Source organism: Brassica napus, chromosome A7 (assembly GCF_020379485.1).
Source record: "Brassica napus cultivar Da-Ae chromosome A7, Da-Ae, whole genome shotgun sequence".
Taxonomy (NCBI): Eukaryota; Viridiplantae; Streptophyta; class Magnoliopsida; order Brassicales; family Brassicaceae; genus Brassica; species Brassica napus.
The window spans coordinates 19,078,006-19,103,061 of NC_063440.1; the positions used below are offsets into that span (position 1 = coordinate 19,078,006).

Sequence of the window (25,056 nt, forward strand, 5' to 3'; positions counted from 1 at the left end):
ATTATTTCCTAATTTGCCATTTGTTCTTGAAATGCGGTACTCGTTGAATATCACGTGATGGAGTGATAATTGAACTATAAAGTGGGAAAAAGTATAATAATTTTATTTGATTCTAGATGAAAGTTTAAATTCAAAAATAAAAATAGCAGATTAAATGGTTCTTTAGGGAATATAATTCTATATTTCTATTACATTAAATGTTCAATTTCATTTTGACTATATGGATCCAATTATTTAGCATATATATATGTGCTTATGTGCTAATTTGTATTAAAAGAATTATGCGTGATGACATTATAATTTTATATTTCTTTTTTGGAAAATAATGATAATAGTAGTTGAGAACAAACCAAATTTATTCATTGCTAATAGATGATGTTATCTGGGATCTATAACAAATTATTTAGCAAGTGAAGTTTTAATCTGTTCACTAGAAACATCTAATTTGACGTCATTGGCTTAAAGTTTCCCGCACCAAAACAAAAAGAAAAATATTAGTTGTTTAATTGCTCAAGAATGATAATGCTTTATTTTGCTTAAAGTTATGGGTGCAAAAGAAAAGTATTAACTTTTGAAAAGCATATGATATGATATTCTTTTATTTTACACAGTAATACGAGTATCTACTTTTCTAATGATGTTAATACATTCGTTTCGACATACTAGTTATTTAAATATACGTGAATTCGACTGTTTACCACTAGCACGGTAGGAATACCAAAACCAAAAGATGTTGCAGAATATTTTCGATTGTTGTTAAAGAACTACAATTTTTGGTTTTGGAACTGAATTATTATTTTTTGTACATGAGAAAAATTTCCAGATTAATAGGAAGTGAGATTAATCAGAATGAATCACAAAAGTTTCTATATGATCAACAACATCGAATTAGATGAGTGTCTCATCAAATAAATGCTTAACCACTAAGAAAATAGGGTATCCGATCCGATCGGATCCTCCCTAAATATCTGAATGGGACCATTTTTCAAAAATTCGAAAAACCAAATCCAACCCGTACCGAGAACCGAATGAGTATCCAAACATATCCAAACATATAAATATATATAAAATATATTTATAATAGTATTAATACTTAAAATTAAAAATATAAATCAAATATATTAATTATTTTAGGTATTTATACGTTAAAATAGAAGTTTTGGATAAAAATACTCAAATAACATTATGTATATGGTTATTTTAAGACAAAAAAATAACTAATTTGAGCTATATAAATTGAGTATGTTTGGGTTTTAAGTTATTTTTGATAAGTTCGAGTAATTTGGATATAAAATACATGAATCGAGTAGTTTAGTTATTTCGGATAAACTCGAACTCACCCGGATCTGGGAGGATCCGACTCGAATCCGCCTCGATTTTTTGTAATATCTAAATGGGACTATTTTTCAAAATCCGAAAAAACCAATACCTGAATGGATAGTATTCATATCCGAAAAGATACCCGAATGTCCAGGTCTATATGAGAGTTTATAGCTGAGGGCACCATCGTAGAATTTGAACTAGTTGGGAACTAGCATAGGATTTGAATGAGTTATAAACCATGATTACAAGATTAGTAAGAAAATAAAAAAAATGAATGAGGGCACGTGGCTCCATTGCTATCAACGTACGTCCGCTCCTGAATGCAACGTCTTATAAGACTAGTTTCTGGACTTATGAAACCTTTGTGATTTCCACGGTTATAAAAAAATATTGAATTCAAGAGTTTAATTTTCTTGTGGATTGAAAAATAAGGAGTGTATAGAACAGGGGCGGACATAAAACATGACTGAGTGTGGTACATGCCTCGTACAAGTTTTTGTATTTTCTTCACTAACTAGCTTACAATTCATCTAAATAGCCGTGATATAAATATTTCTTTATTATATGTTCCCCATACTCACAAACTTGTTGGATCCACCCCTTGTATGGAGTGAAGATGCAACACCAACCAATATTTGAAATATTGTTGAGTGAGAAAATTAATAAATAATAACAAAGGATACCAAATACAATATTCATTTAGATCCAAATCGGTATGAATAGATCAGCCAAATGTATGAATGAACATCAAAGAAGAATTACATTTAAACAAATATCAAAGTTGATTATCTCCTTTAAAAACTGAAAACTTTCCATATATGTGAATAATACAAATTAAATTTATATATACATATATTTTTACTGGAAACCTAAACTTAGAATAATTGATAACCGCGAGAGTGGGTTCATTACTTGAATATAATTATGTTGAGCTAGATTGTTAGGTGCATGCGAGAGTTGGTTTAATTACTTCGCAATTAACTGTATAGATATTTTTTTTCTTTTTTTTAATTGTATAGATATTCATGTATCTAAAAACTGAAGCTTTTTTTTCCTTACGATTGCATAGGCGATATATATTCAGTGCTAGAGTAAAAAGAATTAAATTTCACCATCTATATATTTCAGTAGAAACAGACTCAATTACTTTTGTTTATAGGTTATAATCTGAATCGTAGGTTCTCATCTGAATTTCAGGAACAAACAAAAAAAGTAATATGAGTTGATAAAATAATATGCATAACAAAAAATGAATTATTTGGTTTGGCAGGTCAACGTCTTATTATCAATCAAAAGTTAGTGAAGAACATTAACTATGAAAAGGAAAGTTATAAATTAAGATGTCAATGTCAGACAACAACTCGTCAGTGCAGTGTGATACGTTTCATTATGAGGGTCACTATGTACATGCATGTGCATGATGTAATTATTGCATATTTATCTGATAAACCTGAATAGGGAGTATTTAACAAAAATGGGTGAATGGATCTGTTTTTTTTTTAATTGTTTTAGTTAGTTATTGATAATTGGGTATTTACTATTTTCTGTATAGGCTCTGGAGTAAACACTTCCTATTAGATTTGTGATAAATAGGCTCTGGACTCAAGTAACTAAAAGTCTATGTTTTCGATTAGTTTTGTTGCTTCATACAGTATTGATGTTTTGTTTGGGTCAATGCAACAATCTATAACTTTATAATCATTATGTTTTATTATGGGTTTATTTGTAAAATAACCAAAAAAGAAATTAAATTTGTAGTAAGAAGGTAGAGAGAAACATGAACAGAAAATAGGTTTTTGGTTAGTTATTGAAATATAATTTTTTTTGTTGGTCATTTGGCTTAATTTCCTTTCTGTTGGTCATTTGGCCTGATTTTTTGGTGATTATACATTGCTCAAAATGGTAGTAGGAACTAGGAAGCATGGAAATTTCGAAATTTGTGAACATCTCTCAACTACAAATTTAACCATTTTTCTAACATGACCTTTTTTCTGGGTCAACACTTATTAAAATAACCTTTGTAAATGCTTTTCAAATATATATGTGTATATATATATGTATATTATAAGTTAAAATCTTTTTTTTTGTCAAAAAATAAATAAGTTAAATCTTCTAAATTGTTGTTTTTGTTGAGTTATCTAGTTCATGATTCAAATTGATGTCAAACTACATGAGCAGTTCAGATACTGAGACTTGTTTAATTAAAATTTAAAACTAAAGAACATATTTTTACTAACACTAAAATCATCTGAAAGAGTATGATTAACTCTGGTTTTTTAGTCGGGGTTCTTAATTCATGATTTGATTTTTTTCTTTATATTTTTTTTATTAAGAGACGGTTTTTATAACTTTTAATTAAAAGATAATTTTTACTTAAAATTTAAGAACCGTTTCTTAATTGAAATTAAAAATCTTCGGTTAATAGATTGATATTAATCATAGTCTAAGAAGATGGAGAAGTGAGTGGTGGTCACTAGTCGCTGCGTCCTTTTTAAGTCTCCGGGGGAAAAAAGTAGTGTATATGGGTCCCATCTTGCGGGTCTGTCCAAAAGTCTTAGAGGAATAATTAAATTCTTACAAAAGATGTCTCATTAAAGTTATTTCATTAATCATTCACAAGTGTTATAAATACACGACCCTCTGCGAAATCTAAGTATAGATACTCTTCAATTTTTTGTTGCTTAAAATTTTGTTAGATACTTTCTTCAATGAATAGTTAATTTATTTATTAGATGTATCCACACCTATAGGTAGCATAAAAATGTTATCGTCATTGTCACGACTCACGAGGTAACAGTAATAATAACCCGTTTGTCCAAGTAAAACAGACAAACAAGAATCTTTTTTTTCTATAAAAAAGAACATTTAAGAAAGAATTAAACATGACATATATAGAATAGTTTTTTTAGAATAAGAGACATAAATAGAGTAGTTTAAGACAAGCCTTATAAGTTTGAAAGTAAACCCCAGTAGGCACTAGGCATAACACAAAAACGAACAACGTCAAATAAAAAATGTCTTCATAACTCAAATGGTCGATGCGTGTTGCTTTCTAAAATCTTTAACAAAAAGAAAAGGAAGCATGTTCTTAGATTCCTAAACTCCACCAAGTATAAGACGCACTATGGAACTTATTTCCAGTGGCTATATTTATTTTATTCTTGTGTATATTTTATTGGGATTGAGTACTTGCCCTTTTAAATACAGTATTGAAAATAAAGTTCCAATTTGATAAATAAAACGATGGTAAATGAGAAGGGAAGGGGGCATAGGGGTGATATCCACTAATGTATGTTCCCTCCTCTTTTTAAAGCTTAATTGCTTTATTAAAATATTCTTGAGTTCTACTATCACCGAATGCATTCCCCGAGAAGTTGTCGGTTGTCTTTGCCATTTTCATGTGAGACACTTTCTGAATTTCCGAAGCCATACCAATTATTAATACTTACAATTATTGCATCTATAAAAGAAAGAAAATACTACTGATGATAAGACTATAATTTCCACGTATACATATACATTTGCCGCTAACTATTTTATTTTATAGCTTATGAGGACCACGAAACCAAGGAAAGTGTTTGTTTCTTTATAAATGTTGCAACGCCCCTTGGGGTTGACTGATAGTTAACTAATATAGTGGCATGGTTTTTTGTGTCCCAGCGTTTGAAACTCCCTTAAAGTTGTCATTGATAAGAGACAACGCCACCTTTTGGTAAAAACTCCGAGGATTTAATGGGCTTAAAAGCCTAATAAGAAACTGAAATGGGCCCAACTTACTTTCGTTGTTGATTTTTGTAAAAACCTCAACGCCCTTCATCTTCCGAAGAAGTCATGCCTGATTCATGCCGACAAAAAAAAAAGGTGGTGACTGATTCATCGCGATTGATAGTATTTCCAATTTTCTTCTTCTTTTCTAGATTTAGCGCGGAAACCTGTGCTATTTTGTTTGGTTGTGTTGCTCGAAACTTTTTTTTGGCATAAATGTAAAAAAAAAAGAGAAGAAAAAAAGTGATTTCACTTTTTTGCCAATACCCAAACATTACCGATGAATTAAACTCGGATGACGATAGTTACAGTCCTAACTCCTTTACCACTAGGTCAACTTAACGTTGGTTTGAAACTTTGGCATTGTTTATGTGCATTCGTTTATATACGTGAGTTTCTCTCGGTTTGACCAAAAAAAAAAAAAAATTTAATGCTGAGATTCCTTTGTTTAGTAGTACAGTATTAGTTTGAGAAATGATCCATCAACCATAATTCATCATTGGTAGTTGTTGTTAAGTCTCTCTCTCTTCTATCTTCGTATAATCCAAAATAAGTAGTAATTCTTTTTATTTTAGACTGAATCTATTGAATAGAACATTTTATTTACTATTTTCAAAATAAATGATGTTTAAGATTTTTATACATTGATTAAAAAGTTGTTTGTCTCGTTTACGTAAAAATAACAGTAAATATAGCTAGCTAATTCAACCAATTACAAATTATACTGCATAATATAAACGGTCACAAACAGTAAGTACTAAGTAACATCAAAATTTTGCATATGAATTCAAAAAATATCATTAATTTAAAACATTTTTTTTCTTCTAAAATCTCATTTAAAATGAAAACGGAAGGGGGTACTTGTTATTTTCAGATTCTTAAATAAACGTTTAAACGCCTAACCTAAGCTGTTGTGAAACAGAACCTTAGCTGCTAATCACCAATTAACAAGATACTTTATTGAAGAAGAAAGAAAAGATTTAAATGATCCTATTATGTTTAATAAAGGATGCCACGTGTGAAGAAAGAAGCACCAATAGCATGATAGAAGTTCCCTCTCTCCTTCAAATCTATCTCTCTCTCTCGCCGACGAGTCAGGAACAACGACCAATTGATACAACGTTGACCCTTAACCTCAGATTCACCAGAAACAAAAAAGATCTCCCCTTTCGTCTTCTCCGATCTCAGACCATCTCTAAATTCATCTTCTTTCAGAGAGATCTTGGGGAATGGATAGCAGTTACTCAGTCATCTCCAAAAACTCCTACGTCGAGTTACAGAAACAGACCAAGCTCCTTCCTCCCGACGAAGAAAGCTTCGTCAACAACGGCGTCCTCGTCGCCGACGATCTCGACCCCGACGCCGGATCCAACCAAGGATCCGGCATCTCCGGCGCCGTTTTCAACCTCACCACGTCCATAATCGGCGCCGGGATCATGGCATTGCCGGCGACCATGAAAGTCCTCGGCTTGTTCCTAGGGCTCCTCCTCATCGTCCTAATCGCGATCCTCTCCGAGATCAGCGTCGAGCTTCTCGTCAGATTCTCGTCCCTCTACAAGTCCCGATCCTACGGCGAGGTCGTGCAGTTCGCGCTCGGGAAGCCCGCGAGGGTTCTCTCCGAGGTCTGCATCGTCGTCAACAACGGCGGCTTTCTCGTCGTCTACCTCATCATCATGGGTGACGTCATGTCCGGTTCTCTCCACCACGTTGGGGTTTTGGATCAGTGGTTAGGCAACGGGTTTTGGGATCATCGTAAAGTTTTGATTTTGGTTGTTGTGGTTGTCTTCTTGGCTCCTCTCTGCGCGTTGAACAAGATCGATTCCTTGAGCGTCACGTCAGCTGCTTCCGTGGCGCTCGCTGTTGTGTTTGTTGTTGTTTGTTTTGTTGTGGCCGCGGTTAAGGTTGTTGAAGGGAGTGTTGACGCTCCGAGGATGAGTCCTGACTTTGGGTCTAAAGAAGCGGTCTTGGATCTTCTCGTGGTGATACCGATAATGACGAACGCTTACGTTTGTCATTTCAATGTGCAGCCGATTTATAACGAGCTCGAGGGTCGAACGCCGGAGAAGATGAATAGGGTTGGGAGGGTCACGACGGGTGTTTGTGTTGTTGTGTATGCTTCGACTGCTGTGTCTGGTTATCTTCTCTTTGGTAAGGATACGGAGTCGGATGTATTGACTAACTTTGATCAAGATCTTGGCATACGTTTCAGCTCCGCGGTGAATTATATTGTCAGAGTGGGATACATTCTTCATCTTGTTCTCGTCTTTCCCGTGATCCATTTTTCATTGAGGGAAACGGTGGATACTTTGTTGTTTGAAGGCTCGCCTCCTCTATCCGAAAGCAAAAGGAGATCTTTGGGGCTTACAGTGGTCTTGCTGGCTCTTATTTACATTGGCTCGACGATGATTCCAAATATATGGACTGCGTTTAAATTCACAGGAGCAACGTCAGCGGTTTCTCTTGGTTTTACGTTTCCTGCTCTTATCGCGTTACGGTTAGGGAAGCAGAGCAATTCGTTAAGTGGGGTGGAGAGATCTGTGTCGTGGTTGATGCTAGTCTTGGCGGTGGTGGTTAGTGTTGTGGGAACGCTTGGCAACATTTATAGTCTCAGAAGCAAATCAGATTGATACTTGTTATAGTGGTTTTGAAGATCTTGGTAGATTTATACAATCAGAGATTCTTAGTCCAATACTGAACCGGAAGTCTTCGGTTTTGTTACTGCTGCATGCCACACCTTTAGAGTCCATAGATTTCATCATAGCAATGACTTCTATGTATGTATACAGACCAAGATTCTTATTGATATATACACACGCAATTTTGCTGTTTTTATTAACAACCTCTCTTTATGGCTTTGAATCACTGTCTTGTTCTTTTGTGTTTTCTTTGATCATCTGAAGATTAGGATTCATTATGAGTGTAGTTTGAAAATTGAAACCGAGTTGGTTTACACTTAACCAGGTTTAAATCGAGTATGTATCTGATATAAAACCATGATTCAAGCTATGAGTTTTGAACTGGTTGTTAGAATGACTCAAAGCTTCCGGAAGATGTAGTTTTGAAACTAAAGCGAAGTAAGGAAACTTAAGTTCGACTTAAAGGTTATCAATAAAGATCTTTTATAACACCTTTGGTTCATTCATGACCACAAAAAGTAAAATATTGATTGGCGTGGAGTAGTAAAAATTGTATAATGATCGAACGATTATATGAATCTTTTACCTAGGTTGTTTATACAAATCTTCTAATTCAATCTCAGTCGATTATATGAATAAAATACAATGAATGTATGGTGTAACCAACCAAATAAAACCAATATACGAGCGAGATGGGAAGTTTTTAATGGCCAATCAATAACGTTAAAGCATATAATATGGCCAAACCGAAATTTGAATGGAAGCTAGCTAATGGCTGGTAGTGCATTTTATTTTCTACATGCTCAACCCGTGATTCCCAATCGTGTCTTTTATCTGTCTCTATCAATAAGTTTAAATTTGCAACTGTTAGACATGTTTATACAACATTCTGATTGAGTGATGGATGTTTATTTTCATGATTGCATCCACTCGTGTCCATGTTTTTTGTAATCACAGCAGCATTCGTTAATAATGGCTCACAAGCTCAATAATCAATCTACCTTCCTCCTTGATTCAAAAGCCAAAGTGAGGATAATCATAAAAACAATGGATCCGTATTCATTGACTTCAGTATTAATAATAACCCATAAAATACAATAACAGTTCTATACACGAATTATTACAGAAAAATATTGTGCCAAAAGGCAAAAACAAATTCAGACAAAATATTAATTTCCATAGTAGTAGTTTTATATGGTTATTAGTTGACCTAAATACGAAGATAATACTAAGTATTCAGTTAATTAATCCACCTTCATTTTTTTTATTTTTGTCATCAAACATCTATTCAGCTTAAATAGAAGCCATCAATTTTTATTTAGCTTAATAAACGAAGATAATCTATAATACTATAATCCATATGGCCATCAAATTTTTTTTCACTTAATAATAATAGTGTCACCGTAGTCTTCATTGCATTCCTTATAAAATTGAGCATCTGCCGCTCTTATTATCCTTTCTTTTTTTTAGATCTAAACGAAAATACGTTCCAATCCAAAGCAAATTTCTATATTATATATATTCTGGTTAAGGGCATTTAAAGCAAATCTATAAATGGAAGAATAGTAAAATATTCGCAAAGAGATAGTGATCCGAAAAGCAAGCATATGCTCCATTTTCACACACCGTGATTAATGGACACACCCACACACAGTCATCTCCATGTGTTATATATTCACAATGGCAAAGATATGTGAACTTGTTCATTTTAGCTCAACTTTGACCCCTTTCTAATTTCACTTTGGTCCACTTTAGTCCATCGTTTATCCACCTTCCCAAGTAAGCCCCGCTACTTTTTAAAAAGTCAAAAAGAACCCCAACCGTCTCTCCCTTTTATATACACACACACCACTCGAACGACTTTACCTTCCCCAAACCAACAAGAACTCTCTTCTCTTTGTTCGAACGCATGACAATGGATTGGTTCTCATGGCTATCGAGAACGAACCTCGAAGATTCGCTCATCTACGAGTACGGTCTCTCCTTCTCCCACAACGAGCTAGAATACGAAGACATCGCTTACTTCAACCACGAGTTTCTCCAAAGCATGGGTATCTCCATCGCCAAGCACCGCCTCGAGATCCTCAAGCTCGCTCGGAGGGATAAGAAACCGTCTCCGCTCACCGCTCGTTCGATTTCTCGAGTCTTGGTCGCGATTAGGAAGACAGGGAAGTGCTTCTCGGAGTACGTTAGGGCGTGGATCCGACGCGAGGAGTCGTCTCGGGCTCTGGTGGTTGTGCCGAGAAGCAGCGGGAACGGGAGGTGGAAAGGCGCTTTGATGAAGAGGAACAAGAGGTCCGTGACGCCGAGTAGCGGACTCAAGGAAGAGAGGCTTCTGCTGACGAATGGGACTCCGTGTAGGCTCGAGAGCTTCTCGAGTTCCACGGTTTTGGATTACGGTTTGAAAGAGGAGAAAGGTTGTGACGTGGAGGAAGAGATTAAGTGGGATTCAATGTTTCAAAATCTGAAACCCACTTGAAGTTTGATGATGATGATGGATCAGGTAGATGGTGACTTTTAGAGTTCTTCCACCAACACATGTATTTGTTTAGCTTTCTTGTTTCCGAGTGTGTGTGTGTGTGTTTATTGATTAGATTTAGAATATTTAATTATGTCTTGTTTAGAATCATATCCATCTTTTGCTTATGAGAAAAGACCAAACAGAGGAAACTCTGTTTTTCTCTCTCATTTCTATTACATGACTCGTTTCTGATTACAAGATTTGTCTTTAGAGTGTTTAATCTTTTAGTTATTGATTTCTCAACAATTGATTGATCCGTCTCTTGCCATATGACATTTGATTTTGGACTGGTTTAGTAACCTCATAACCTGTCTTGATTTTGACAAGTAGTAAACGAGAGAAAAACCCTCTGTTGTTTCTTTTGTATTTGTTAAAAGTGGCGATCAAAAACACTAACACAAACATCAAACAGATACAAATAACATTACAACCTGATCAATAAGCCGTTACAAAAGGTTCTTCCTACCGGTTTTTGGCCGGCTAATCCACAAATCATAATTTTACAAATCTTAGAATAAACCCCCACCAAAAATCTATGCCCCAAGATACAATACAATGCAAAGTAGAAATTACATATCTATGAGTTTATTTCTCTTAATATTATCTTTTGTCTCTCTCTCTCACTTTCCTTAGAAATATCAATGACCACCTGATTGTGGCTGCAACCTAAATGAGCCAGATGCGTAGAGAGCTTGATAAACCGGGCGGATTCTCACAGTCAATATAACAGTCAGCAGAGTTCCAAGGCCACAAACTCCGGCTAGAACCAAGAACGTTTCCCTGAAGCAATCAGGACCAACGCAGGTAGGATTCCCTTGCTTCTCCGCTTCCTTGTCGTATATGTATCCTGCAAGAAGGGCCGAGAATATGGTGGCTCCTATCGGGTTACCCAAAAGTATGACGTTGTAGTTGATCCCAAAATGTCTAAGACCAAAGAGCTCCGAGATGGTGGCGATTGATAAGAACTGAAACCCCATGCCTATCCCGATTAGAGCAGTCGCCACGTATATGGTGTGGTCGATGGCCATGTAGAAGAGGACGAATGTGAACACCATGACCAGCTGCGCAGCTCCCATCCACAGTGTTCTTGGAAGCGTTCTTGACCTGAGATAATCATATGACACGGTTCGTTCTGAGAAACTGTTTTGAGTGATAAATGAGATGAGAGAGAGATTCTTACTTGACAAAGTGCTCAGATATGGCACCTGAGGCGAGACGGCCTATGAAGTTGAAGAAGCTAAAGAGGCAGAGCAGTATAGTAGTATCCTTAATACCAAAAGCATACCCGATCTGTGCCAAGTTGTTTGAGACCGTAACACCTGAACCCATGCCTAGGAAATAGACAAACCAAAGCAGCCAAAAATCAGCCTTGACAAAGACTTGTCCAACCTTGAAATCCTCGCCTCTCCTAGGCTTCCTCTTCTTCTTAACTGCACCTTCTCCTTCAGCGAGAAGTATCTCCATATCATCATCTTCTTCGAAGAGAGCCCCTAGGTTTGGATCTGAGGTAGAAGTTATCAGCAGTGGTTCCTCCTGGGTTGACTCGCCTTCCTCTTTAGCTAAATTGTCTGAAGAACCCGGTAAAGATCTTTGAGCATTCGAACGGAACAGCGTCATCTTGATGGGAACCGCAAGAGGCGAGAACAAGAACAACACCATGACAGCCACAAGAACGTATCTAAGCACGCTTGGAAGTGAATACACCTCACTAAGTACAGTCGTCACAACAAGGTAAGCAGCGAGGAGGATACTTGTTCCGAGGAGAAAAGCTAAATAAACTGGCTCGGAAGGGTCTTCACCGGTAGCAGGGATACAGGGACGGACGAAGTACATAACAGCCAAACACAAAACCGGAATACCAACGGTGAGAAACAGAAGCAGATCCGAAGCTGAATGGTGAAGCAAGACGCTGAACAAGACGGTGAACGCTGCACCACTGATCCCAGTTAAGCCTTTGAGAAGTCCCGCCACAGAGCCTCTGCTCATAGGAAAGTTCCTCATATTGGTTACAAGAGACGCTGTGCTGAACCATGAGCAGCTATTTGTAGCCACAACAAGAGCTATAAACAGCTGTCAACAACAAACAAAGATACTAACTTTATGAGTTCACTGATCAAAAGATACTAACTTAATGAGTTCACTGATCAAAAGATACTAACTTTATGAGTTCACTGATCAAAAGATACTAACTTTATGAGTTCACTGATCAAAAGATACTAACTTAATGAGTGATCAAAAGATACTAACTTAATGAGTTCACTGATCAAAAGATCTACACTTTATGAGTTCACTGATCAAAAGATACTAACTTTATGAGTGATCAAAAGATACTAACTTAATGAGTTCACTGATCAAAAGATCTACACTTTATGAGTTCACTGATCAAAAGATACTAACTTTATGAGTTCACTGATCAAAAAATCTAAACTTTATGTAAAATGGATGTGATTCTCACCAGCCAGAAAGGCAAGCCGTTAACGATTTGGCTGACGGAGAGCCAGAGGACGCCGTAACCGAGGAAACAAGAGGAGACGCCGATGAGAAGCATCGCCCAAGGAGCGAGCTTGTTACTTGCGTACCCTGGGAGGAGACCCATGTTCTCCCCGAGATCACAAGCCACGCCGAGGAGCGTGACCTGCTGCTGGTTAAACCCTAAAACCAATTTGAGAGCGGAGGAGTAAAGAGGGAAAGTTGAAGCGTTTCCCGCCGACATCTGAACCCATACGGCGGCTGCTAGCCCCACCCACGGTGGTCGGCTTCCCGTTTTCTCGACCAGCTTCGGCATCTCTCCGATCTATCACTCTCTCTCTCTCCCCTTGGGATTCAAAACTGCTTTGCTTTAAAAGCAGAGAGGAGCTAAATCAATATAAGGCCACTCTTTAATCTTCAGTCTTTATACAGTATTAATAATGTGTTTACATATTTAATGCATATACGTTTTATACGAGTTCTTATTTTATTACAAAAGCGTGAATCTTGAGACGTTCTTACATTACTTTTTGAAACTAATCATGTTTAAAAATCTTACTATAATTTAATTGCAAGCAGTTGACCAGAAAATATTATTATTATTATTATTATTATTATTATTATTATTATTATTATTATTATTATTATTTGTTCTTACTATTTATGTTATACAAAATAAAAATAAAAACTTGGAAAATCTATTTGTTTTAATTTTGAACTTCAAGCAAAACAAGTCGATATTTTTATTTCTAACTTACTGAATTTGATTAAAAACACGTTTTGGATATTTTTCATTTGCTAAAACATAGGATATTTTCCTTTTAGATCTTTATTTTATTATAATATACACATAAAGCTTTACAAAAATACACAAAGCAAAACGGAATAATTTGTTGTCATGCGAAGATTTTGTGCGTGAACACGTGAGTTCATTGCTATTGGCTTTGGTCTTGACGACCTCGTTTCTTAATTACTTTAATAAACTAACCATTTTCATAATTTAATACTTATATAGGGTATAGTATTATACTATTAGATAGGAATATAGGATACCTCCTAGGAGGATTCACATAGAACTTTTTTTGGTTTTCTTAATAAACAGAAACGAAAACAATGCATCGAGTCAAAAACAGACAAATAAAGATGATACGCAAAAATCTTACCTATTTTTAAATGACAAAGACACGAGGACTCTGCACCGGCCTCGATGCACTAATACCAATCCAACACGTACTAATTTAAGTAAATTTCACATTTGTCTTAGTATCATTTAAGGTGGGACTTGTTTGTTACTCGTTGCCAGACGATGCATTCATTTCAGTCTTAAAAATCATTGAATGGTTTCTTTATAACAAACCTACCCATCTCTCGACCATAGAATGTCAACCTGTGTGGTTGATATATCTATGATCCCTGATATACAAGAACAACACCTGATTACTAAAGAGCAGCATAAGAGTGTTTAAGACGAATTCATTTCTAAACATAATTTATTTATTTAGAGCATATCATTAACGTATTAAAAATAAAAATAGAACATAGATGCTCGCCCACTAAAAAAAACGGACCGTATAGGTCCAACGTGAACACTACGTTGATCGCACCCATCATCTGGTGGGGTTAACCTACCCTGCGTTCACTTGGCACACAAAGTTTTTGTAAAATCTATTTGTCATTAGTACCAAAGTTACAACTAAACATCTTTTTTTTTTAATTGAATGTTAAATTTTATTCAACCAAAAAACCTTTTGTTCAATGTTTCATATGAAAGAATAAGTTTATTACTTTTTATAACCTACTCTCTATTTTCTTGTAACTGGCCTTGTTGAGAACCAGTATCTAAGACCATCTTCCAAACGTGTGTCTCCTGTTCTTTATACTGAGGTAAATCTGTTTCTTATATTTCTCCAGGATTCTCAGTGTTGCTGTAGTTAAAGGCTTCTCTCCATGCTTTCTTCCATTTCTTTCCATCCATATGCCATGAATAGCTAAACATCTTAACAGTATTCAGTATATTTTGTTTTCATCTAATAAAATCATTCTATGAAATCTTGTATATTCGTTTGTGTTATTGACAGAGTACAGGGCAAAACATATATACAATAGAGTTTATTAAGTCGTATCCGGAAAATATATATAGACATAGATCTTGATTCCAATACCCTCTCTCAAGTAAGTGGTATGAAATTTAGAACACCTAACTTCGACAGAAGCATCTCAAATGTTGACCTTAGAAGAGCTTTAGTAAACACATCAACAACTTAGTACTTTGTGGCTATGTGTTTTTGCGATGATACCATGAAATCTTGTATATTCACTTGTATTATTAACAACCAGACTACTTGGCAGAAATATATATACAATAGAGTTTCCTCTTCCGATCAGAAAAGAGTTTTTAGGTGTCGTATCAAGAAAATATATCAGCGTGTAGAAACTATCAGCGTGTTTTGGAATCACATACGTTGGATTAAGACCACTTGCTAAGACTCAAAAGCTGGAGTTGCTTGTGGTTGAAGATTGTCTTCAGGTTTCAAGAAGAGGTGTTCATGGTTGTGCAGCGTCTATATCTTTTAGGCAAGACTTGATTCTTGTCTCTTGACAAGAGAGAGTCAAATCCAGTAAATTGTTGTTTATGTGTATCTGTCAACAGTGGCGATAAACAACACTGAGAGCACCCCCATTAGTGAACTTATGGGGGGGTTCACACACATTCCCAAAAAAAAAAAATATTAAAATAAGGAATAGTGATGAACCTGTCTCTCTCCACCCCTTCCCCATGAACCTGGTTCATCACTGTAGCGCGGGCCCCACGGCACGTGGCGGCCCGCGACTGGTCCGAAAAATAATTTTTTTTTTTTTTTTTTTTTTTTTAAAAACAAAAATCAACCCAAAAAAAAAATAATAAAAAAATGTTTTGTGAACCCCTTTCATGGGGTTCACTAATGTGGATGCTCTGATACAAACAACATCACAACACGATCATGAAGCCGTTACAAAATGTTCTTCCAACCAGTTTTTAGCCGGTTGAACAGTAGTTTACAGATGAATAAAAGAAAATTAACAAATCTTAGAATATACCCACCCACCCACCCAAAAAATATGCTGCACGATACAATACAATGCAAAGTAGATATATCATTTTATTTCTTTGGTATCATCTTTCGTCTCTCTCTCTCACTTTCTTTGGAAGTATCAATGACCAGCTGATTGCGGCTGCAACTTGAATGAACCAGACGCATATAGAGCTTGATAGACAGGGCGAATTCTCACTGTCAATATAACAGTAAGCAGAGTTCCAAGGCCACAAACTCCGGCTAGAACCAAGAACGTTACTCTGAAGCAATCCGGACCAATGCAGGTAGGATTCCCTTGCTTCTCCGCTTCCTTGTCGTAGATGTATCCTGCAAGAAGGGCCGAGAAAAGGCTGGCACCGATCGGGTTAGCCAAGAGTATGACGTTGAAGTTGATCCCAAAATGCCTAAGACCAAATAGCTCCGAGATGGTGGCGATTGACAAAAGCTGAAACCCCATGCCTATCCCGGCAAGAGCAGTCGCCACGTAAATGGTGTGGTCGATGGCCATGGCAAAGAGGAGGAATGTGAACACCATAACCAGCTGCGAAGCTCCCATCCATAGTGTTCTTGGAAGCATTCTTGACCTGAGAGAGGTAAAAAGGAGAAATGCAGAGGCGGACCCACGTTAACTGCTAGATAATCTATTTTGTAAGCTAAAGTACAGTAATAACGACAGTCAATTGGCTTAAGTCCTTCTTTCCGACACCCCTAAACCTGAGACTGATCTTTCAAATGTCATACATTCTTTTGACTTTTCTTCACTTACAGTAGTTTTGACCAACACATTTACAATAATAACAGTTCAATTTAGTTTTTTTTTTTGTCTTTTTATTTAACTAAACTTCTAAAACCTCAATTTAACATTGTTTTTTTTTTGTAATAAATCTGACAGTTTTTACATTATTCATAAATTTTTAAATACTATATTAAGATATGTTATTTTAAAGATTTTAATTAGAAATAATTAATTCAATTATGACATGTGTAAAAGTTATTTCTGGATCCAACCACTGAGAAGATCTTATTTCTGAGTGATCATACATGAGATGAGGTGAGAGAGATTCTTACTTGACAAAGTGCTCAGATAAGGCACCTGAAGCGAGACGGCCTGTGAAGTTGAAGAAGCTAAAGATGCAGACGAGTACTGTAGTATCCTTGATACCATAAGCAAATCCGATCTGTGCCAAGTTGTTTGAGACCGTAACGCCTGAGCCCATACCGAGTAAATAAGCAAACCAAAGCAGCCAAAAATCCGCCTTGACGAAGACTTGGCCAACCTTGAAATCCTCACCTCTCCTAGGCTTTCTCTTATTCTTAAGTATCCCACTTTCCCCTTCAGCCAAAAGTATGTCCATATCCGAAACATCATCCCCTTTTAAAGGAGACCCGAGGTTTGAATCCGAGGTAGAAGATATCAGCAGTGGTTCCTCCTGTGGTGACTCACCTTCCTCTTTAGCTAGATTGTCTGAAGAGCTCTTGACATTTGAACGGAACAGTGTCATCTTGATGGGAATCGCTAGAGGCGAGAACAAGAATAAGACCATGACAGCCACAAGAACGTATCTAAGCACGCTTGGCAGTGAATACACCTCACTAACTACAGTCGTCACAACAAGATAAGCAGCGAGAAGGATGCTTGTTCCCAGCAGAAAAGCAAAATACACGGGCTCGGAAGGGTCTTCACCGGTGGCAGGAACACAGGGACGGATGAAATACATGGAAGCTAAACACAAAACCGGAATACCAACAGTGAGAAAGAGAAGCAGGTTCGAAGCAGAGTGGTGAAGCAACATGCTGAACAAGACAGTGTATGCTGCACCACTGATCCCAATTAAGGCTTTGAGAAGTCCCGCCAATGGGCCTCGGCTCATAGGAAAGTTCCTCATATTGGTCACTAAAGATGTTGTCATGAACCATGAGCAGCTATTGGTGGCTATAACGAGAGCTATGAACAGCTGTTAAACAAACAAAGATACTAACTTTCTGAGTTCACTGATCAAAAGACTCAATATGTTGGGTCGGATCTACGAATTTAGTAGCCATAAACATTTACTAAGAGTATCTTCAACCTATATCACTGTTTTAGTGTTAAATCACACTATTTTAGAATTATTTCAACATTATTTTTTTCTCCAACCACAACAGTAAACTTCACATTAATAACTATTTTATATAATAATTTAAATATTGTTACATATTTAAAATATAAGTAATTGTTATTAAGTATGCTATATAAAACACATTGCAATAAAGATATTTTTGAAACAAACTATATACTATTTTAATATATAATATATCTAAATAAAAAATTTATTTAAATTACAATACATGTAAGATTTTATTATAGATATTTTGATTAACAATTTTATATGTTTTTAATTAATTAATTAATTAAAATAAGTGAATACTATTTAATGTGGTCAATATTAATGTATACTATTTAAGGGCCCACTATTTAATGTGGTCAATAATGTATAGTATGGACTGTATGGTGAACATTATCATAATAAATTTGATGTGATATTCTAATGTTGCATTAAAATAATTTGGCTTTTAATGTTAGATTGGAGATACTTCTTGTATAAAATTCACAATGACATATAGTTTTAGTGTTGGATACGAGGCGAGTGCTACTTGGCTTGACTCCAAGTAATTTGATTGATTACTTGTACTTGGCTTCTTGAATCAAGACTCATTCTATCAAGTACTCTATCACGTACTCGGAGAAAAAACAATACTTGTAAGTTACATAATTGACTTATTACTTACTAAAATCAAAAACTTGTTTATTAAATACTTGATTATTTGCAAGTATTTGAAATATAAAAATAAATATGAAATAAGTATCTTGTAACGAGTAACAAGTGATTTTTAACAAGTAATAAAAACTTTTACCGAGTAATAAGTATTTTGAGCTAGTAACAAGTATTTTCATAACCAAGTAATGAGACAAATAAGTATTAACAAAAATCATTTTTAATATTTGAGTTGGATAGTAAAATTTGTTAACTTGATGATGACTTCAAGTATTGGATTGTTCAAAATGAATACGATTAACGAGTATAAGTCAAGTGGCCAGTAATCATGCCCAGCCTTTTTTTTTTTTGAACTAATGCCCCGCCTTTTCAGAGATGAACAAAAGCTTTTAAGATTTTTTCTTATAATTGATAATCAATGTTTATGTATAACCTATCAAAAATGTGGGATGATAAGTTCAATGTTTCGCTGGAATGCATGTGGTCCAATTTACTTTATGTAACATGGATCTGCTTCTTACCAGCCAGAAAGGCAAGTCGTGAACGATTTGGCTGAGGGAGAGCCAGAGAACACCGTAACCGAGGAAACAAGAAGAGATACCGATGAGAAGCATCTCCCATGGAGGAAGCATGTTACTCGCGTATCCTGGAAGCAGACCCATGTTCCCTCCCAGTTCACCAGCGACGCCCAGGATGGTGACCTGTTGCTGGTTGAACCCTAAAACCGATTTGAGAGCGGCGGAGTAAAGCGGGAAAGTTGAAGCGGTTCCCGCCGCCATCTGAACCCATATGGCGGCTGCCAACCCAACCCACGGTGGTCGGCTTCCCGTTTTCTCAACTAGCTTCGGCATCTCCGATCAATCACTCTCTCTCCCCTTGGGATTTAAAAACTGCTTTGCTTTAAACGATTAGGAGCTAAATCTTTATATAGTGCCACTCTTTAATCTTCAGACTCCCAATAATGCAATACATTAATGTTTATATTAATCATGTAAAGATCTTTTTATGATTTAATTGCAAGTGGGTGGCAAGAAAATTTACAACCCATTTATATTTCTATTATTGTCTTGCTTGTTTCTTGTTCAAAAAAAAAAAAGTCTTGCTTGTTTCTATTTACAACCTCTTGAAACGTTTTACATATTACTGTTTATATTAATCATGTAAAGATCTTTTTATGATTTAATTGCAAGTGGCCGGGTGACAAGAAAATTTACAACCTATTTATATTTCTATTATTGTCTTGCTTGTTTCTACTACTACTAGGCAAAGAGCCCATGCGATATCGCACGGGAACTCATTTTATAAATAACATATTATAATCTATAATTTATAATTTTATATGCCTGATAAAAAAATTAAATCATATAAATGATTAAATTTAATTTTGATGATTAAAATATGATTTACAAAGTATTCAAATATATATATATATATATATATATACATTTTATAAACCTTAATGTTCCCTTTAATTTTTTTATCAAAACACATATTGCATACAATTGTGTCTTCATCCTTTTTAAGTTTTTTCATACATTTTTCACATGATAGTTATCTTCAACCACTTTTTGAACAAAATGCAATTTTTTTTTTGCATGATATATAATTTTTTTTCCTATTTAAAACATAATATTAAAATTATTAGTTTATAATTTTAAACAATTATAATTTATATGTTGGTAATTGTTATTTTGTATTTTTATCTACCTGTTTTATTTATTGAAAATGAATATTCAGAAAATTGAATATTGTAATAAGTTGATTTACGTTAATACGACCCGTCTCATTTATAATACTTTTTTTTAATTTTTGGGAGAGTTCTTATAAAATACCAACACTTATTATATAAACTAACACATTACCTAAATAAAACCAATATTTTTTAAAGCAATCCCACTTTGAGATGAAAAGACACCTTGTTTAGATGAAAAATTACAACTTTGACATTATTTTTTTCACCATTTTATTATTAGTAGATTAGTGAAAATTTGATTTGAAAAATGCATGGGAGAGACTATTTATAGATTTTTTAAAGTATATTTGAATAGTCACAACCCTTCAATATGAATAGTCGCATTCTTCTAATACTCACAACTTCTCACTTTTTAAAAGATATTAGTGAATAGTCACAACTTTTATACTATTTTTAGAAGGACACAACCTTACAACATATAACTTTTAGAAAAGACACAACCCTCTACGCATATTTTTCAAAAGACACAACATTTCAACATAATTGAAGTTCACAACCTTAGGAATTAATTAGAAAAGACACAACCTTACAACATAGAACTTTTAGAAAAGACACAACCCTTTACACTACTTTTTCAAAAGACACAACCTTTCAACATAAGTGGATTCACAACCTTAGAAATTAATTGGAAAAGACACAACCTTCCAACATAGAACTTTTAGAAAAGACACAACCCTTGACACTTCTTTTTCAAAAGACACAACCTTTCAACATAAGTGGACTCACAACCTTTAGAATTAATTGAGATTGCTATTATTAGTAGATTTATGTTCTACAAAATCAAAAAGCGGAAATATATTTTGTTTCAATTTCATACTTCGAGCAAACCAGACGAAAATTATATTTTGTGAAAAACATGGGATAATTTACTCATCAGAATTTTATTTTATTATATAATACACATAAAGCAAACCTAAATAATTTGTTGTCATGCGAAGGTTTTTTGCTGTGAACACGTTGGGTCATTGCCATTGGCTTTGGTTTTAACGACCTCGTTTCTTAATTACTTTAATAATCTTTACCGTTGGTTAATTTAATATAACTAGATAGTACCTCCTGGAAGGAGGATTCAATGCATCTAGTCAAAAACAGACAAATAAAGAGAATACACAAAAATCTTACCCTATCTTTTTTAAATGACAGACACGACAGGAGGACTCTGCACTGTCCCCAAGGCACATACAACTAGATCGAACACGTATTAATTTGAGTAATTTCACATTCGTCCTATGTACTATACAATATGCGACTTGTTTATAGAAGAATTTTTATATTCCAAATTATATGACGTTTTCGATTTTCTTTATAAAATTTATTCACACTTAATGTTATATGATTAATGATAATATATTTTATATTTTATTATTAATTAATTTGTGGTTAGATAAATAATTAATAATGTTTTTTATAGAAAATATAAAAAATAAATAATTTCTTAACTTATATGCACAATTATAAAACACTTATATTAAAAAACGGAGAGAGTAACATTTAATTTAATTTGACACAAGAGATGAAATTGATTTCTGTCTCAAAATCATTGAATTGGTTTCTTTATAACAAACCTACTCATCTCTCGACCATAGAATGTTCAACATGTGTGGTTCATATATCTATATATGGTCCCGGGTAACACAAGAACAATACCTGATTACTAAAGAGCAGCAAGAATACATGGTCTCTTATGGTCCCGGGTAACACAAGAACATACCTGATTCAGCAAGAATACATAAGAGACTAAACATAATTTCTTTAGTTAAATCATATCATCAACTTATTAAAAAATAAAATCGAACATAAAATCATAAAATGCTCGCTCACTCAATGAATTGCAATAATTAAAACCTTTTCATCTTGGACCATAGACTTCGCAATAATTTAAAACCTATTAATCTCGACCATAGACTTCTTAGTGTGAGATCTTTCTCTGTCAAAAATCACCCAAAAGATGAGTGAGACCATGACTGCACCAGACAGTGCCACTAGGCCTGCGTAGATCCACTGGCTAGTGGTCCAGTGCAGTTCTTGGTGGTTATGTCTCTCAAGGTGTCCCAGACGAAGGTTCAATCAGCAATACTTAGGGATTAATATGGGCTCAACCTAACATAACTATTACTAGATTTCCACCCGCACAACTGTGCGGGTATATATTTTCACTTTTATATATATATATAGATATTTGTTTTATATAATTATTATATATTTTTAATGTTACTCACATATTTAAATGTATGTATAATTATGCCAAATATAATAATTTTATAGTTTTCATGCTGTAAATTAAAATCATCACATATATATGTTGCTTATTATATATTTGTCTTATTGAATTTGCGTTTGATTACTAAACTAAAATTTTTAATGCATGAAACAACATATATGAAAACAATTTTGTATTTAATTTATTATAATTATGATCCGTAATTTAAATCGCTAGATTTTTTTAGTATTTTTTAATGTTTATTAATTTTATATAATAAATTACTGTATATTAAAAAGTTTAAGATAAGTTAAATTTTTATACATGTATTATATAGTTTACTAATATTAACCCGTTCTACCAACATATTATATTTTTAGCATAAATATTTTATATTTATGAAAATAAAATATGTTAACTTATCAATTTAAAATAATTTTATCATATTTTGTTCAATATAACATTTTTATTTTAAAATGGTAGATATTAGTATAAAATTGATAAAATAGGATATAATTTTATTCTTTTAGTAACATTTCATTAAAATAGATATTATTATAAAATTGATAAAATAGGATATAATTTTATTCTTTTAGTAACATTTCATTACTAATTACAAAATTAGTTGAAATTTTTTATATTCAATTTATGACAATTAAGATCTTATTATAATCTTTTTCAAGAGATTTGTTAGAATTTTTTTTTTAAACTTAAAAGATATAAAAGATATTATGATTAAAGTAGTTAAAAATATTATGCATATTAGAATTAGTGATATACATTTAATATAAAATTTAAATGATGGTCCAAATAAAAATATCACTCATCAAAAAATCATGATTTTTATTTTATTAGAAATTTTTTTTGAAAGAAATTAAAATAAAAATAAATATTTATTTCTAACAAAATCTTTAAAATTTATTAGTAAATGTATTTGTGAAATTAATTAATTTAATTTTATTTAAATTTTCGTTTATAAATCAAAACTATATTCAATTTTAATTTCTAATTATAATTTATGATAATTTAAATTAAAACTAACTAATTTTTGAAAGTAAATTTAAAAAGATTCTAAGAAGATTTTAAAAAGATTTTGTTAGAACATTTTAAATATATTCATTCGTATTTCAAATAAAAAAATAAAGATATTTAAAGATATAATAATGAACTTATGTAAAATATGATATTTTCTAGGAATGGTCTAAACTAAAAAAATCACACATGAAAAGAAGTCATGACTTCTGTTTTAATATATAAGATAGCCATAACCCTTACTTTTGAAACCGGGCTCAAAAAGGGTTAGCCATAAATTTTACGGGGCTTAAGATTTAATCCATTTATTTTGATCACCCCACTATTACATAATATTAAATATAAATTGAAATTATAAATTTGTTAGACTATGCTAAATTAAGATTTTCCGTCAAAACCTCAAAAACCGCAAAAACTCAAATTTGTTCCGCCTACCAAAACTGCAAAATCAAGTTTTCTATCAAAATTACAAAATTGAGTTTTCCGCTAAAACTGCAAAATCGTGTTTTTCCGCCAAAACCAAAAATTGAGTTTTCCACTGAAACAACAAAAATGGAAATTTTATGGTTTTGGCAAAAAAAACTCAATTTTGCGGTTTTGGTGGAAAAACTTAATTGTGCGGTTTTGGTGGAAAAACGTTGTTTTGCAGTTCTGATGTAAAACTCGACTTTCGGTTTTCACGGGGAAACTCAATTTTGTTGTTTGACGGAAAAACTCATTTTTGTGGTTTTGGCGAGAAAACTTGATTTTCTGTTTCTTTTGCGGGAAAATTTGATTTTTACGATCTTGGTGGGAATAATTTATTTTTGATTTTGGCAGAAAATTTAATTTTGGAGTTATAGCGGAAAAACTCGATTTTGCGGCTTTGGCGGAAAACATGATTTTTTTTGTAGTTATGCGAGAACACTTGATTTTTCAATTTTTGCGGGAACTTTTGATTTTTGAGATTTTGACGGAAAACTTGATTTTTAGATTTTTGCAATTTTGGCGGAAAAACTTGATTTTGGCGATTTTGGTTGAAAATTTTGATTTTCGGGTATTCTGGGAAACTCGATTTTTGCTATTTTAGCAGGAAAACTTTAATTTTGTGGTTTTATTGTGAAAATTGATTTTGATGATCAACAAATTGGAAGAGAGCAACGAGTGATGATCATATTAAAATATGATTAAAATATTAAACACAATAGGGTTAGCCCTGGCCTTGGCCCTGAACTTAAGATCCCTAGTGACAATACTATCCAAGAACGGACCGTATTGGTCCAACCTGAACACCACCTTGATCGTACCCATCATCTGGTCTGGGGTACAGTTAAGTAGTTAACCTACCGTGCGTTCACTTGGCACAGAAAGCCTTTGTAAATCTATTTGCCATTGCCAAAATTACAAATAAACATGTTAACATTATTCAGGCTAGTTCATTTTCATCTAACGAAATTATAACACTCATTGCATCCTCAAAACATCATGCTGCGTACTAAAAAGTTAACCTAACCCGAATGACTGAATTATAAAAACCGAATAAAAGTC

At 33.8% G+C, this 25,056-nt stretch overlaps 4 protein-coding genes across 4 annotated transcripts; 2 read left to right on the forward strand and 2 right to left on the reverse strand.

The window, feature by feature from the left end:
- Positions 1-6,151: 6,151 nt before the first annotated feature.
- LOC106353370 (amino acid transporter AVT6E-like) lies at positions 6,152-7,920 on the forward strand. The gene has a single exon (XM_013793118.3). It carries the CDS (start codon positions 6,318-6,320, stop codon positions 7,713-7,715), a length of 1,398 nt encoding a protein of 465 aa, XP_013648572.1. The 5' UTR covers positions 6,152-6,317; the 3' UTR covers positions 7,716-7,920.
- A 1,501-nt stretch (positions 7,921-9,421) lies between these two features.
- LOC106356894 lies at positions 9,422-10,501 on the forward strand. Its single transcript, XM_013796613.3, has one exon. It carries the CDS (start codon positions 9,634-9,636, stop codon positions 10,201-10,203), a length of 570 nt encoding a protein of 189 aa, XP_013652067.1. The 5' UTR covers positions 9,422-9,633; the 3' UTR covers positions 10,204-10,501.
- Positions 10,502-10,645: 144 nt separating this feature from the next.
- LOC106353371 (protein NUCLEAR FUSION DEFECTIVE 4-like) lies at positions 10,646-13,151 on the reverse strand. The gene is made up of 3 exons (XM_013793119.2): positions 12,701-13,151; positions 11,426-12,315; positions 10,646-11,349 (listed from the first exon to the last, which is right to left on the reverse strand). Exons 1-3 carry the CDS (start codon positions 13,028-13,030, stop codon positions 10,884-10,886), a joined length of 1,686 nt encoding a protein of 561 aa, XP_013648573.1. The 5' UTR covers positions 13,031-13,151; the 3' UTR covers positions 10,646-10,883.
- Positions 13,152-15,610: 2,459 nt separating this feature from the next.
- Positions 15,611-19,648, reverse strand: LOC106353372 (protein NUCLEAR FUSION DEFECTIVE 4-like). Its single transcript, XM_013793120.3, has 3 exons — positions 19,066-19,648; positions 16,857-17,743; positions 15,611-16,372 (listed from the first exon to the last, which is right to left on the reverse strand). The coding sequence occupies exons 1-3, from the start codon at positions 19,393-19,395 to the stop codon at positions 15,907-15,909; spliced, it is 1,683 nt and encodes a 560-aa protein (XP_013648574.1). The 5' UTR covers positions 19,396-19,648; the 3' UTR covers positions 15,611-15,906.
- Positions 19,649-25,056: the final 5,408 nt, after the last annotated feature.

Coding starts and splice junctions, on each gene's coding strand:
- LOC106353370 (XM_013793118.3), top strand. CDS start 6,318: ATGGATAGCAGTTACTCAGTCATCTCCAAAAACTCCTACGTCGAGTTA.
- LOC106356894 (XM_013796613.3), top strand. CDS start 9,634: ATGACAATGGATTGGTTCTCATGGCTATCGAGAACGAACCTCGAAGAT.
- LOC106353371 (XM_013793119.2), bottom strand. CDS start 13,030: ATGCCGAAGCTGGTCGAGAAAACGGGAAGCCGACCACCGTGGGTGGGG. Junction 12,316..12,700: donor ACGGCTTGCCTTTCTGGCTG/GTGAGAATCACA, acceptor TGTTGTTGACAG/CTGTTTATAGCTCTTGTTGT. Junction 11,350..11,425: donor ATATCTGAGCACTTTGTCAA/GTAAGAATCTCT, acceptor TGATTATCTCAG/GTCAAGAACGCTTCCAAGAA.
- LOC106353372 (XM_013793120.3), bottom strand. CDS start 19,395: ATGCCGAAGCTAGTTGAGAAAACGGGAAGCCGACCACCGTGGGTTGGG. Junction 17,744..19,065: donor ACGACTTGCCTTTCTGGCTG/GTAAGAAGCAGA, acceptor TTTGTTTAACAG/CTGTTCATAGCTCTCGTTAT. Junction 16,373..16,856: donor TTATCTGAGCACTTTGTCAA/GTAAGAATCTCT, acceptor TACCTCTCTCAG/GTCAAGAATGCTTCCAAGAA.